Below are 15,150 nucleotides of genomic sequence, written 5' to 3' on the forward strand. Positions count from 1 at the left end.
TCCAATACTTTGGCCACCTCATGTGACGAGTTGACTCACTGGAAAAGACTCTGATGCTGGGAGGGATTGAGGGCGGGAGGAGAAGGGGACGACAGAGAATGAGATGGCTGGATGGCATCACCGACTCGATGGAGGTGAGTTTGAGTGAACTCCGGGAGTTGGTGATGGACAGGGAGGCCTGGCGTGCTGTGATTCATGGGGTCGCAAAGAGTCAGACACGACTGAGCGACTGAACTGAACTGAACTGAGGAAAGTACACAGTGCTCTCAATGAGATCACTCAGGAGGTGAATCTAGAGAAAGAGGCGGTCCAAGGACTGACTCTGGGGACCTTCCAGTGTTTAAATGCTGGGAGCCGAGGAGGAAACTGCCAATGAAGTGGGAGGAAAACCAGAGTGCAGTGTCGCAGAAGTCAAGTGAAGAGGAATGTCTGGGAGGAGAGAGAGATCAAGCACGCCGCTATGAGTCTGAGGAATGCCCTTGTGTCATGGGGTCACCGAGGATGACTTGTCCAGAGCTGTTTGCTCGAGAGCTGGTGGGCTCAAGAGAGAGCCGGAGGGGAAGAATTGTAAAGAGAGAATATGGTCCTTCAAGGACCTTTGTCGTGACGGGGTGGAGTGAATTGGAGGTAGAGGCAGCTGGAGAGGGGTGTGGAGGAGAAGGGGCGATGTATCATAGTTCCTATGGGAATGGCACAGAAATGAAGGGAAAACAGCAGGGAAGACTTTCTAGGGCAATGTCTTGAAAGGAGGGCTTCCCAGGTGGCTTGGTGGTAAAGAACCAGCCTGCAATGCCAGAGATTTGGGTTCGATTCCTGGGTTGGGAAAACCCTTTGGAGAAGGAAATGGCAACCCACTCCAGTATTCTTGCCTGGAGAATCCCACGGACAGAGGAACCTGGCAGGCTACAGTCCATGGGGTCGCAGAGTCAGACATGATTGAAGAGACTAAACATGAATGCACGTCTTGAAAGGAAGAGGGGATAGGACGTGGTGCCCAGAGCAGGTGGCTGTCAGTCAGGAAGGAGTGAGTGTGCTGGCTTCTCCTTCTCAGGGAACGACAGCAAGTGACCCAAGAGAGCGGGAGGGGGAGGGGTTTAGATCTGGGGACACGTGTGTGTGAGTGGGGTCCCTAGGCAGCTTGACCGCTGGTCTAGAAGCAGAAGAGCCAGTGCCTTCCATCAGCCGTGGTCACGGCTGGTGTCTGCACATGGGGGCCAAACGTGTGAAGGGCTGGGCTTGACCCAAGCATAACTGATAAAGGAGGGGGCAGCTGGTACACAGAAGCCAGGTCAGGAGAGAAGAGAAACATGGGGGTGCAGAGTGTGGGGACAGGGACAGGCGGGGGCATCCTGGATGGATGGGAGGTGTTGCAGGGGGCCCACATTGTTGGAGCTGGAGTCCTGGAGCAGGAACCAGGCAGATGGGGGGTGGGGAGTGATGGGCAGGAACAGGGGTCCCAGGGGCAGAGTCTCTAGTCATAACCACGGTGGAGCTCCGGCAGGTGAGAACAGTCCTGGGGGAGAGGAAGTCAAGAAACAGAAGGGCCTGAATGTGAGGGTCTACATGCCTGGATGACCACCAACAATGGCTGGGGTTCCGGGGGATGGAGTGTCGTGCTGAGAAGCAGTGCCCAGGGATCCTGGGATGGATGGTGGGCTGGTGGATCTCAAAGCTGGGGGTCTGGAGAGAGGGAGATGGAAGATGTGGAAATGGTGAAGAAGATCAGCTAAAACACGCTGCTGCCAACCTGAGTATAATATGATGGTTACCAACCAATGTGCAGGTGGTTCTCCAGCTCAGAGCAGCTCAGATAGTGATGTCATAGACACGAGTGTGTGTGTGTGTAACCCCGGTTGCTAAGAAAAGCCTGTCAGCCCCTTTGCCCCTTGAATTCCAGCCTCAAAGGAATCTGGATGACACTAGAGAGGAAAAACTCGTCCGATTAAAAGTGTTTTCCTGAGTAAAAGCATCCGCCACTGGCTGCCATGTGCAATATTTCATTTATAGTTTCTCATCCCCCTGGTGTTTTTTACTCCACAGAGAGTGGAAACAAGGCAGCTCTTTGTCTTTTCAGAAAGGCCCGGCTACTTCTGTTCTACTTCCTTCTTTTTCTCTCACTGTGATTTTGACCAATCATGTAAGCTTGGTACAGGGAAGTCAGCACGGTCAGAGGGAGGGGAGGAAGAAATGTACCAGGAACATGTTTCATGGGTAAATCCACCTGAAGAGTGGCCCAGAAAACACCAGAAACACAGGCTCTTCTAATTACTCATTCAGATCCATGCAAAGCAGGCTCTGTTGTTTTAAACTGAACGTGGGCAGCCCCTGTGTGGGTCAGTGCAGTCATTCGACAAATATTTATTAAGTACCTACTGCATGCAAGGCACTGTGCTAAGTGTCTGGGACACAGAGATAAAAACTGCCCAGATATTCACACTGCAGTACGTGCTCTGAAAGAAGTAGAAAAGAGAGAGTGGGTGATCTCCAAGAGTGGGCTTGGGAGAGACACTGAGACAGGAGCCTGGTGGGCTGAAAACCTGAAGAAGGCTTGCAGGAAAGAGTTTTTTGGCTTCCCTGGTGGCTCAGATGGTAAAGAATCTGCCTGCAATGCGGGAGACCCGGGTTTGATTCTTGGGTCGGGAAGATCCCCTGGAGAAGGAAATGGCAACCCACTCCAGTATTCTTGCCAGGAGGGTTTGCTCAAGGATAAGCCTACTGCCACTAGGGTAGGGGGCCGGGCAGGACCTATGGGCCTATCATCTGGGGCTACGTCCTTGGGCAGGGCTCTGGGGGGGCTGGAGACTGGGGAAGGGGTCTCGGTGCACGGAGGGGGCAAGGCTGCAGGGTGGCACCCGTGGCAGGGCACCACGTGGCCTTGGGCATCACCTCTCTGCTCTGGTGGCCCTGTGGCCCTCGAGTAGGACCCCAGGCTGAAAGTGAAGCTGCGGAAAGTGCCTTTAGCCCCACCCTGACCTCAGAATGAACGCCAAGGACAACAAACTCCTCTTAAATTGGGGATGCAGTGACTTTTGGCAACTGTTTTAAACCTTCTGTTGGATTATATGAAGCCAGGGAGTGAGGTAACACAAGTGTCTTAAAGCAGGTATTCCAGGGGTGGGGAAGAAAGGACGCATCTGTGAAAGGCTATGAAAGCATCTAAAGGTTTTGGGTAAAGATCACTCATGTAAAGGTCACTTGAAGTCATTTTCTTCTATTTTTTTTCCTGCATAGAAAAAGTCAATATGAACCTGCTTTTAAAAACAAAGACCAAATGATTCAATTCAAGAAATACCTGGTATCAGTTGTTTGGAGAGCATGACTGAGAGAGGCCAGGAGGGCAGTGGGATGGGGACAGGGAGGAGGAGCAGTCAGGTCTAGGGAGGAGGCTCCGGAGGCAAAGGAAGGGATTCCAGGAATCAGGGACAGAGGAGGAGACCCCGAAACAGGGAAGGGGATGAGGCCCCAACTCAGCTTTCGCTGAAATCATCACTGGGAACCATCCAGCTCAGTTACCTGGGGGCGTCCTTGTTGCTGGGCACCCGTCCAGACGATTCTGTGGAACTGACCATCTCTGCAGACTGGTGGTTCCCACTCAGAGTTATTACAAGAGATTCCCTGTCTGTACCGTTTCCTGATCAGTAGATACTTCAATGAGGGCAGGCTCAGACACTAATGTCAAAGACCTTTGTACTAAACAGGCTGAGAATCACATGATCGTAGACTGAGGTATCTGACCTGCCTTGTTCCCCAATTTTCAACTTAAATGTGGCTTACCCTTTAACACAAGAAGGCAAAATGTATCTTGAGCATAACCACTATGTGACAGAAAGACCTGCATCTTGGCAATAGAGATTCTTTGGTGGAAAAAAACACTTAATTCTGATAATCAAAATCTTTAAAAGGGGAAAATACATATCAGCAAAATGTCAGGTGCAGATGACCACAGGGCAACTCTGATCATGAAATTATGGTGAGGTGCAGAGGAAACGACCAGTAATCTAGAGTCAGAGGAGCCACAATGGAGCCCAGCAATTCTACCACTAGCTGTAACCTTGGACAAGTCCAGGGTCACCCCTCCATCTGTAAAATGTATTAAACAACAATATAAATGCTTTCAAGGTTGTTGGGCTTAAATTAAATGATGGAGGTAGAACTGTTTTATCATCCAAAAAGAGTTAAAGAATTGTTACTTGCTGCCATGATTATAACAACTTTGATTTTCCCATTTTTACTGCAATTTTGTTGTTCAGTCGCTAAGCACTGTCTGACTTTTTGTGACCCCATGGATTGCAGCATGCCACCACTTTGTCATGGCGAAGGGGCTTGTGTAACTCAATGAAGCTATGAGCCATGCTGTTCAGGGCCACCCAAGATGGATGGTTCATAGTGAAGAGTTCTGACAAAATATGGTCCACTGGAGGAGGAAATGGCAACCCACTCCAATATTCCTGCCTGGAAAACCCCATGGACAGTATTGCAGCTTTACTCACACTTAACTGTGTGTTCTTTGACTTTTGGTACTTTTTGTACCCTCAAAGCTCAAGAAATGCCTTGATTCTCCTGAATTACAAGATGATTTATCTGACCTCCATATTGCAACTGTGAAGTCCCCACTTCCTTTCCTTCTCTGTTTGATGAGTCTACAAGCCTATTTCCATCTCTGCTGAAGGAAATTGCCACAGATTTCACCCACTCCTCTTTCCAAGTTCATTTTTTTCTCTTCCATGAGGCAAGGGCTGGAAAGTAGTTGGACAAAGTCTCTCTGCTTTGAAATTATCAAACTTCCTTTGCAAAGGGGTCATTTTTCTACTTCAGCACAAGATGGCTTTAATACAAGAAAAGCACTGGATACGGCTGACTCAGCTGGGATTTCTTAATCTCCACCAAGTGGAGAGGAAGACGGGTAGCCAGAGAGGTGGATTGGTCAATGACACTGGGGCTCCGAGGAACCTTTCAGAACTCATCCTGAGACAGGAAGTGATGAAATCAGCTCTCACAACTCACTTCCTATCTTGATGTGCCCTGAGGGAGCTTGCGGGGGGAGAAGAGCATGGGGAAGTAGCTGGTGGGGAGGGAAGAATTGCTGAGAGGAGAGTCTGGGAAAAGTCCCAGCACTGCCCCTCACGTGCTCCACCCCCATCCCCGTTTCCTTATTCTTCTGGGGCCGGGAATCGGTCAACAGGTTTATTTCTGCTCTCAGTCTCCCATTGCAAAAACTACTGAATTTAACCATAGCCTCTTGTGAACACTCAGTTTCCCAGATCTCTGATGCTACTGACAGTGAGAAAGAAAGCAAGTGTGAAAGTATTTTATAGGTTACTGATTATTAAGTTCAAATACCACTCAGATTCACCAATTCTTCTGCTTTACCCCATTTCCAAAGGTCCTTCTAGTCAAGGTTATGGTTTTTCCAGTGGTCATGTATGGATGTGAGAGTTGGACTGTGAAGAAAGCTGAGCGCCGAAGAATTTATGCTTTTGAACTGTGGTGTTGGAGAAGACTCTTGTGAGTCCGTTGGACTGCAAGGAGATCCAACTAGTCCATCCTAAAGGAGATCAGTCCTGGGTGTTCATTGGAAGGACCAATACTTTAGCCACCTCATGCGAAGAGTTGACTCACTGGAAAAGACTCTGATGCTGGGAGGGATTGGGGGCAGGAGGAGAAGGGGACGACAGAGGATGAGATGGCTGGATGGCATCACCGACTTGATGGACATGAGGTTGAGTGAACTCTGGGAGTTGGTGATGGACAGGGAGGCCTGGCGTGCTGTGATTCATGGGGTCACAAAGAGTCGGACACGACTGAGCGACTGAACTGAACTGAAACCCATTTCCACTTTCAATAGCCTAGTGGAGGTAAGGGGTAAGAAGTTTGCATTATTAGGGTACTGGGTGTCCTGTGTCACCTTATTGATTGTTGTTGTTTAGTCGCTGAGTCGTGTCCGACTTTTTGCCACCCTCTCAGGTTCCTCTGTCCATGGGATTTCCCAGGCAAGAATACTGGAATGGGTTGCCATTTCCTTCTCCATGTGTCACCTTGGGGCAGCTTTCTGAATATTTACTATTCTAAAGTTATTCACTATGGCAAAGCGACAAAGTTCATTACTGGCACATGATGGAGGGGAAAAGGAGAACCAATTCAGAGATGACTTTCTTTGTACAGAGATGGTTTCAGGAAGGCCCATGAAGACGGAGGAGTGTGGGGAGCGCCAGTCATAAAGGGAACTGACTATCACAGAGGGATGGGGTGGCCAGTATGGTTGACAGTGATCGGATGAGTGTGGTGTAGGATTTCAAACCGAAACTGAGGCATACATGCCCCAGCCTCACTGCCAAGGTGCAGGTCCCTCCAATATTACAATAAGAAAAGCCACGAGCAGATGAAATGGATGACAATTAATAACAGACAACAGGAGATCTCAGTAGCTCCCCCTAGAGGGGAGGGCTGGAGGAGAGTTGAGGCGAGGTTTGCCCCATGAACAAAGATGGCCTCAGGGAGACGGAATTCGGTTGTAACAACCTTGAGTTTTGTGCTGACCTCACCTGCTAGGGGCTCCCTGGTGCTGCTGACCCTCCACGGACACTCAATTCTCCTGCTCTTAAACTAGATGCGGTACCCGCCAGTCACTGCTGGGAGATCCAGCCTGAGACGGATGAACAAGAGCATCATCCTGTGAGCTGGATGCAGTACGCTGGCTTGGACGATGACTAGGGGTGAGTGCCTTGATTGCTCCCTGGCCCCTCCTGGAACCCACAATCTGAAAGTTAAAGATTAGAGATGGAGGCCTTGACTTGAACCTTAAGAACTATGTCAAGATAAGGTTTTACAAGATAAGCTATAGAAAACCAGATACAAAGTACCCCTGTGACAAGAGAAGTCCTACCCAGACATAGCACACAACCCGATGTGCTAATTTCCACCCTACAGAATGGCAGGCAAGAATGACCCTGAGAACCCGGACAGGGATGACCATCCAGGCCTCCAGGCCACGTGCCCTCCTCTTCCACAGCCCCCTTCCGCTTCTGAGAAGCAGGTGCACAAGCTCTTACGACAGCCCTCAACGTCCGCATCCAACGGGGACTCCCATGTCACTAGCCTTGGCAGGGCTCCCTGCCTTGTATGACGGTGCCGAGAGTGACACGGGCTCATAAGCCTCTGCCTTCTCAGTCTCCTGACTCCTGTCTGTGCGGGGTCTAGAGCTAAGCCCAAGTCATCTCTCCTCTCACTGAACAGCAATGGTTTTCAAAGCGTGGGCCCGAGGACTCCCCTGGAGGTCCAGTGGTTAAGACTGTGCCTTCCGATGCAGGGGGTACAGGTCCAATCCCTGGTATGGGAGCTAAGATCCTACATGCCTCTTGGCCAAAAGACCAAAACATAAAACAAGCAATGTTGTAACGAAGTCAATTAAGACTTTAAAAATGATCCACATCAAAAAATCTTAAAAACAACAACAACAACAAAAACCGTTGGCCCAGAGCCTGGGGGTCCCACAGAGCCTCACAAGGGCAGCTTAGAGAGTTTGAGAAGAGGGTTCAAAAGTTAGGGTTGCCTCCTCAGCCCCCACAACAATTTTGCTTCTTTCCACACTAGATATTGGAGTTGCAGATGCTGTTTGAATTGCCTACTGGGATAAGGAACCTGTAAAGAGCCCCAGCTGTGGAGACGAGGTGAGGGCCAAGCAGGACGACTTCCTCACTTGCCTTTACTGCAGGGAGGGGGCCAGTTGCCCCCGGGGTCTCTTCAGTGTCCCCCCGCTGGCTGTGAAGCACCCATTTCATGCCAGCTCATTTGACTCTACCCTCAATAACTCTCCTTGAAGCAGGAATGACCACACCCCTTAAACAGGTGAAGACACCAACCCAAAGAGGCAAAGGCCCCTGACAGTGGCCACCGAGTGGCTGAGCATCGGCACCAGCTTAGTCCACGATGCTGGGCTCCAACTCTGCCCCCTGACACTCTGCTGCACAGCGTGTGCTCCGGGCCTTTCCTACTCAAACTGCTTTACCTGCTGACTAATTTGTTCCTCTGGTCTCATCATCCCAGAAAGTTAAAAAAGGAAGGTGTTAGTTGCTCAGTCATGTCCGACTCTTTGTGACCCCATGGGCTGTAGACCTCCAGGCTCCTCTGTCCATGGGATTCTCCAGGCAAGAATACTGGAGTGGGTTGCCATTCCCTTCTCCAGGGGATCTTCTCAACTCAGGGATTAAACCCACATCTCTTGTATGACAGGTGGATTCTCTATCACTGAGCCACCTAGGCAGCCCGAGGCTAGTACTAGAAGTGTTACAAATGAACACTTTTCAGAATCCTAAAGACACATCCAACAAGAAGGAGTGAAGGTGAGGTAGAGAGGGAAGGAAAACAGTTCTGTTTCCCAGAACACTGAGGCATCAGAACTTAGTAACTTAAACACTACATATACATCACTGAGAAGGTGCCATGCTTATACCGCATGGAGTTCACCTCCAGAATGCACAAAAGTGATCAGCTCAGTGGCGCTGTTTCTATCTTTCATGCAGAAATGAACACAAGTATAAAGAGGTGGACCAGGTCAGACATAAGAGCATCCATGTCAACACTCAACACGTGCACACACATTCCAAGAGAAACACCCAATGCCACCTCCAAGGACCTGTCCTTCGAAGGTCTACTAGGAAACACAACCCTAATGCCTTCCCCGCAGAAGTGCGGTCCCATCCCAAGTCTGAAGCAGGGGGACATTTACAGCACTTTGCAGCTGCTCTTTCACACGTCACCTGAGCAGAGAAGTCAATCAGCTTCGGAAGCAGCACCTTGCCCCCCTCATCACTCTTCAGGAAATCCAGCAAACTGCCTGTTGATGAAGAAGAGCGAATCAGTGTCGTTCAAACATGCACACACACAAGGAAATCCAAACAAAATTCAAATGATCACTCCTACTGGCAGGGCAGAGAGGAGGGACCAGGTGAAATGACTGCTTTACCATTCTGTGTGGTCACCATGCCTTTTTCTGTCATTGGTCAAACCCAGTCCCCTGCGACCTGTCCCCTTTGACCTGTTATGAGATGGACATGAGCTCCAGGTAAGAAAGGGTCACGGTGGACACTCCTTTTCTTGCTACAGAGCATTTGTACCTGCCACCATGGCACACGTCCTGCAGGGCCTCTCTGGGACAGAAACCAGCCTGTCCTCCCAGCTGCACTCTCCATGCCCACAGCAGGCACTCATCTGTGCCCAGCAGGGCTCTCAGGCACCACCCAGGTGCCCAGTGAGGATGTGATGAACCAACTGTGCTTTGGAGCAAAGTGAGATCTCACTTAAAAGGGAGCAAGAGTGTACACCAGCATTGTCTCCAGCATCCACAGATTTCATCTCTGAAACACGCCCTGCTCCTTCTTCTAGAACTTGTAGCACCAACTTGAGGGTGATCTTGGGCAAGTTCTGTACCTCGTCTGAGCCCCTGTCAAGTGGGCAGTTCCCAGGAACTCTACCACAGCCCATGGGAGGAGGGGTTTAAAGCACGTGCCAGGGTGATGGCAGGTAGTAAGCGCTCAACGGATCCACAACACAGAACGGTGGTGCTCAGCCTGGACTGCTGGGAAGATGAGTGCGCTCCTCAGGGAAGACACCAAGCGCCATCTGGCATATAGTAACTGCTCAATACAAGGTGGGCACTGCTACCATTTACATTTATGGTTAAGAACACTATTAGTTAATCCCACAAGTATCTATGAACTCCTGCTTAAGCATCTGATCGAGCTTGGTTCCTGAGTGGCAACAACCTAATAGGTAATAGGGTTTTTCCAAAATGGATTTATCTATTTATATTTATTTTCTTGGCTGTGCTGTATGGGCTGCTCTCTAGTTGCGGCACACGGGCTTCTCACTGCAGTGGCTTCTCTTGTTGTGAAGCATGGGCTCTAGGTGCATGGGCTTCAGTAGTTGTGGCTCCTGGGCTCCAGAGCACAGGCTGTGTCTGTGGCGCATGGGCTGAGTTGCTCTGTGGAATGTGGGATCTTCCAGAATCAGGGATTGAACTCATGTCTCCTGCACTGGCAGGTGAATTCTTTACCACTGAACCACCAGAAAAGCCCTGATAGGGCTTAAAAAAATATATTCTTTTTTAGAAGGACTCCGGGGGATGTTAATATTCTGAAATATTAGGGTCGCAAAGAGTTGGACATGACTGAGCGACTGCACTGAACTGAAATAAGAAAATGTAATATTCATCTTTCTAACCTATTCAGTTATGGTATCACACTATAATCTCCATTCTCAGGAGGTCACTGTTAGTTCTGGATGATGGCTTAGGTATCATCTGCATTCCTTCCGAAAATTCTTTAGAAATCACGGGCAGTTTAATTAGTATTTCTCCTGAGCTAGAGGAAGAAGGAGGATGACTTAAGACCCTTGATCTGAAGGGGACAGCAGTGGGAGATGGCTGCTTGAAACCTCTTCTTCAGGGATTCTCTGATGACACAGGAACTTGACAAGTTTTTCAAATATTTACGTTTTAAAGTATCATTCTGAACATTTAGATAATGCTAAAGAGGACAAGTGGAGAAGGCAATGGCACCCCACTCCAGTACTCTTGCCTGGAAAATCCCATGGACGGAGGAGCCTGGTAGGCTGCAGTCCATGGGGTCGCGAAGAGTCGGACACAACTGAGCGACTTCACTTTCACTTTTCTCTTTCACGCATTGGAGAAGGAAATGGCAACCCACTCCAGTGTTCTTGCCTGGAGAATCCCAGGGATGGGGAAGCCTGGTGGGCTTCCGTCTATGGGGTCGCACAGAGTCGGACACGACTGAAGCGACTTAGCAGCAGCAGCAGCAGCAAAGAGGACAAGGATCTGGTTTTCAATTTTGAGAACTCACAATTGGAACCCAGAACAATAATACTCTTATTTGATATTTGTATTTACTTATTTGACAAGTATGTCCGGGGGGCCGTCTAGGCTTGGGGTCCCATTCTTGAGGCCAGCAGGTGCATGGAGACAAGTGCACAGAAACTGAAAAGACAACATATTCATTTTATAACGGATGACTTCCAGTGAGGTGGCTTATGAAAGAGCTTCGTTGTCCTGTGTTTTCTGATGTTTCCGTAGGAAGCCTGCGTGCTGAGTTGCTTCAGTTGTGCCCGACTTTTTGTGACCCTATGGATTCTAGCCCGCCAGGCTCCTCTGTCCATGGGATTCTCCAGGCAAGACTGCTGGAGTGGGTTGCCATTTCCACCTCCAGTGGATCTTCCCGACCCAGGGATCAAACTGACATTTCTTATCTCTCCTGTATTGGCAGGCGGGTTCTTTACCATTAGTGCCACCTGGGAAGCCCTTGTAGTGAGCCTGCTGTTGATAATCTGAGGAGTCTCTGAATGTCTAAGTGTTCTCCTTTCTGAGGGCTGGGCCATCACACGCCCGGGCCGGGGCGGGCACTCACCCTTGGCCATGTACTCAGTGATGATGTAGATGGGCTCCTCTCTGGTGACCACGGCATACAGCCGCACCAGCTTGTCGTGCTGCAGCGTCTTCATGAGGTTGGCCTCCTCCAGGAATGCCTGCACGGACATTGTGCCTGGCTTCAGTGTTTTTACGGCCACTTTGGTGCTATTGTTATAGTAACCTAGGGAGGGAAAAGAAGGGAGGTGGTGATTCATCAAAAACTTCACGCAGACTTAGAAGAATAGTTAGCTATAGACAAGAAAAACTTCTATAAACTCTATAGTGTTAACATTATCTAAAACCTTTAGGGACTTCCCTGGTGGTCCAGTGGCTAAGATGCTGAGCTCCCAATGCAGGGGACCCAGGTCTGATTCCTGGTCAGGGAACTAGATCCCACATGACACAACTAAGAGTTTGCAAGCCTTAACTAAAGATCTCACATGCTGCAACTAAAAAGATCACACATGTTGCAATGAAGACCTGGTGTGGACAAATAAATAAATGCTTAAAAAATAATAATAAAAAGGAAAATAAAACCTATATATGTAACATTAGGGGGCTTCCCTGGTAGCAGATCAGCTGGTAAAGAATCCGCTTGCAATGCAGGAGACTCCGGTTCGACTCCTGGGTTGGGAAGTTCCCCTGGAGAAGGGATAGGCTACCCACTTGAGTATTCTTGGGCTTCCCAGGTGGCTCAGATGGCAAAGAATCAGCCTGCAATGCCAGAGATCTGGGTTCAATCCCTGTGTTGGAAAGATCCCCTGGAGAAGGAAATGGCAACCCACTTCAGTGTTCTTGTCTGGACAATCCCACGGACAGAGAAGCCTAGTGGGCTACATACAGTCCATGGGGTCACAAAGAGTCGGACATGAAATTGGTGGCAAAATGACTGAGTGACTAAGCACAGCACAGCATATAACATTAGGGGCAACTGAGTAAAGGGTATATGAGAATTCTTTGTATTATCTTTACCAAAAAACTTAAAATTATTCTAAAATCAAAAGGTTTTTTATAAAACAATGGTAAAACAAAACTCCATATGCACTGTACCATTTTCTCTAATTAATTCGATTTTCTCTCATTAGATTTTTTCTAATTAATAAAATGTTTTTTATTCCGAGACAAAAACCCCCACATACCATAAGTCTATTAGATGTTCTTACACACACACACATTAACTGTCTGGAAGAAAATACACCAAAATACACTAAGTACTGGCTTAATCATGAGTGATTTAAATTTTGCTCACCATACCTTTAACTCTTTACCAACTTTACTACAATGAATATGCATTATTTTTATAATCAGAAACAAAAGCTTTGCCCTTAAAAAAACTTTACTAACTCTAAAGTACAAAGAATACACAGGAGTCAAATAAGAACTACTCAAAGTTTTCAAAGAGAACTGGACACAGTGGTTCTATGCAAAGGAAGGGCTCTGGGTTGAGCCACCTGGGAAACCCTGCCTGCCCCACACCGTCTCACCCAGGAGACACAGCAGGAGTGCAGACAGCCCAGCAAGGAAGATGCCCATCTGGCTCGGTTAACCACAGCATTTCCCATGCTATCTCAACCTCAGAACACATTTTCATGTACCTTTTATCTCCCAGAACACACTTTGGAAACACCGCCTCCGCCTCCTTAATATAGTTCCCCCAAGGCACTGATTTTCTGGGACCTGCCTCCATGATGTGCTTACTTTTTCTTTCTTTAAGATTACTTTTGATGTGGACCATTTTTAAAGTCTTTATTGAATTTGTTACAATATTGTTTCTGTCTTCTGTTTTGGTTTTTCGGCTGTGAGGCATGTGGCATCTTAGCTCTCCTACCAGGGATTGAACCCATATCCCCTCCATTGGAGGGTGAAGTCTTAACCATTGGACTGCCAGGGAAGTTTCCAATGACGTGCCTACTTTGGAGCTTGATTTTCTCCTGGAAAAGTCTTTTCTCGGTGGTTTGGAAAGCAGAAAAAGAGGTAATCACACGCAGCTTTTCTTTCTGTTTCCATAGTTCTCTTGGAAGGACAGGAAAAGGTGAGGATGGAGTGGCAGATGGTCACCACAAGTCACCCTCAAGGTCACCTCTACCTGGTGTGTGCCAGCCTAATAGCCCCAGGCCCAAGAGAGACAAACATCTAAGGAACGGTGATGTGAAAACGTTCAGGCCCTTTTCACATCACATGATTATCAGTACACACACAGCTTACGCTCAGTGAAAACCAACAATGGTAGTCTCCAGAGGACTTTAAGAATCCACCTGCCAATGCAGGGGACATGGGTTCGATTTCTGGCCTTGGAAGATTCCACATGCCGTGGAGCAATTAAGCCGTGTGCCACAACTACTGAGCCTGTGCTCTAGAGCCCTCGCACTTCAACAAGGGTAGCCTCCTGACTGCAACGAGAGAAAGCCCATGTGCAGCTACGAAGACCAAGAGGAGCCAAAAATAAATAAAAAATCTCCAGGAGAAAGAAACCACCACCCAGCAAGACAAAAATGACAACGTCTGACAATCTTGAGTGCTGGCAGTGCTAGCCCCTTAGCAGGACAGCTGGGGCAATTCCTGCAGGTCCTTTCTGGGTTCTCTTCTGAGCATCCCTGAAACTGAGTCGTAAAGCTTCTATCTTCAACAGTATCCTCAAGGGCCCTGGAAGGATGCTGACAGAGCAGGCTCCTTTCTAGTGCAGTTGTACTGAGTGACCACCCACCTGACCATGAACCTGTGTACATTGGTGGGGAGGGTGTAACCCAGAACAGCGCTTTAGAAACCAAGACTTCAGCATTTATGGGAGCTGAGGGCTTCCCAGGTGGCTCAAGTGGTTAAGAACTCGATCCCTGGGTCAGGAAGATCCACTGAAGAGGAAATGGCAACCCACTCCAGTAATTTTGCCTGGGAAATCCCATGGACAGAGGAGCCTGGCGGGCTATGGTCTGTGGGGTCTCAAAGAGTCAGACATGACTGAGGGGCTGAGCACTGGAACTGGAGATTCATATACCTGTGATCCAGTAAATCCACCCTGGTCATCTAGAGAAACTCACGTACCCTGGCACCAACCAATGCAAAAACGTTCACAGTAGCCTTGATCCTAATAGCCAGAACATGGGAGTAACTCTAATGCCCTTGATCAATAGTAGGTTTTCTTTTATATAAAGTTTAAAACCGGGCAAAAGTAAACTACTCTGGGTGCACTCAGCCCCATACACAAAAGCAGCAGAACTACAAAGAAAAGTCAGGAAATGATCACAAAAGCCAGAATAGCAGCTGCCTTCAGGGGACAGGTGGGGTTGTGGTCGGGAAAGGCAGAACGGGGGCTTCGGGTGTGATTCAGTGGTCACCACACAGGTTTTCATGTTGTCAGTAGCTGTGAAAGCGAATGTTCGTGTGGTAGGCACTTTTCCGTCTGCTTGTTATACTACTGCATGTTACAGCGACAGAAGAGAAAGAAGCAGGGCTAGCTAATCTCCTTTTGTCATCACAAAAACCATGGGACTCACTGAGACTTTTCACAGAACATGAAGTTATGGGTCAAGGATGAAGGAAAAAAAATGCTCTCCAAGCGTAGGGGAAAAAAATCACCAGGAAATACTGCAGCTGCTAAAGATATTAAAAATGCTGATAAGGAGTTTGAAAAGAGCAGCGATTAAAACAGCTGTGTCAAACCCAGCTTTAGGAGGACAGCAGCTTCCACTCACGGCTGCTTAGGGCTCTGATGTTTGCAAGACAGGGCAGCTTTC

General features: G+C 48.5%; 1 protein-coding gene across 4 annotated transcripts in view; it reads right to left on the reverse strand.

The window, feature by feature from the left end:
• Positions 1–15,150, reverse strand: part of LYN (LYN proto-oncogene, Src family tyrosine kinase) — a 111,285-nt gene that overhangs the window by 19,554 nt on the left and 76,581 nt on the right. For all 4 annotated transcript variants that reach the window (XM_055431658.2, XM_055431660.2, XM_055431659.2 and 1 more), the window contains exons 9-10: positions 11,418–11,600; positions 8,757–8,833 (exon numbers count right to left, since the gene is read on the reverse strand). In XM_055431658.2, the coding sequence (XP_055287633.1) occupies positions 8,757–8,833; positions 11,418–11,600 (260 nt within the window). The remainder of the gene's footprint in view (positions 1–8,756; positions 8,834–11,417; positions 11,601–15,150) is intronic.

Source organism: Moschus berezovskii, chromosome 16 (assembly GCF_049115385.1).
Source record: "Moschus berezovskii isolate FMDL1 chromosome 16, NW_MosBer_1.0, whole genome shotgun sequence".
Lineage (NCBI taxonomy): Eukaryota > Metazoa > Chordata > Mammalia > Artiodactyla > Moschidae > Moschus > Moschus berezovskii.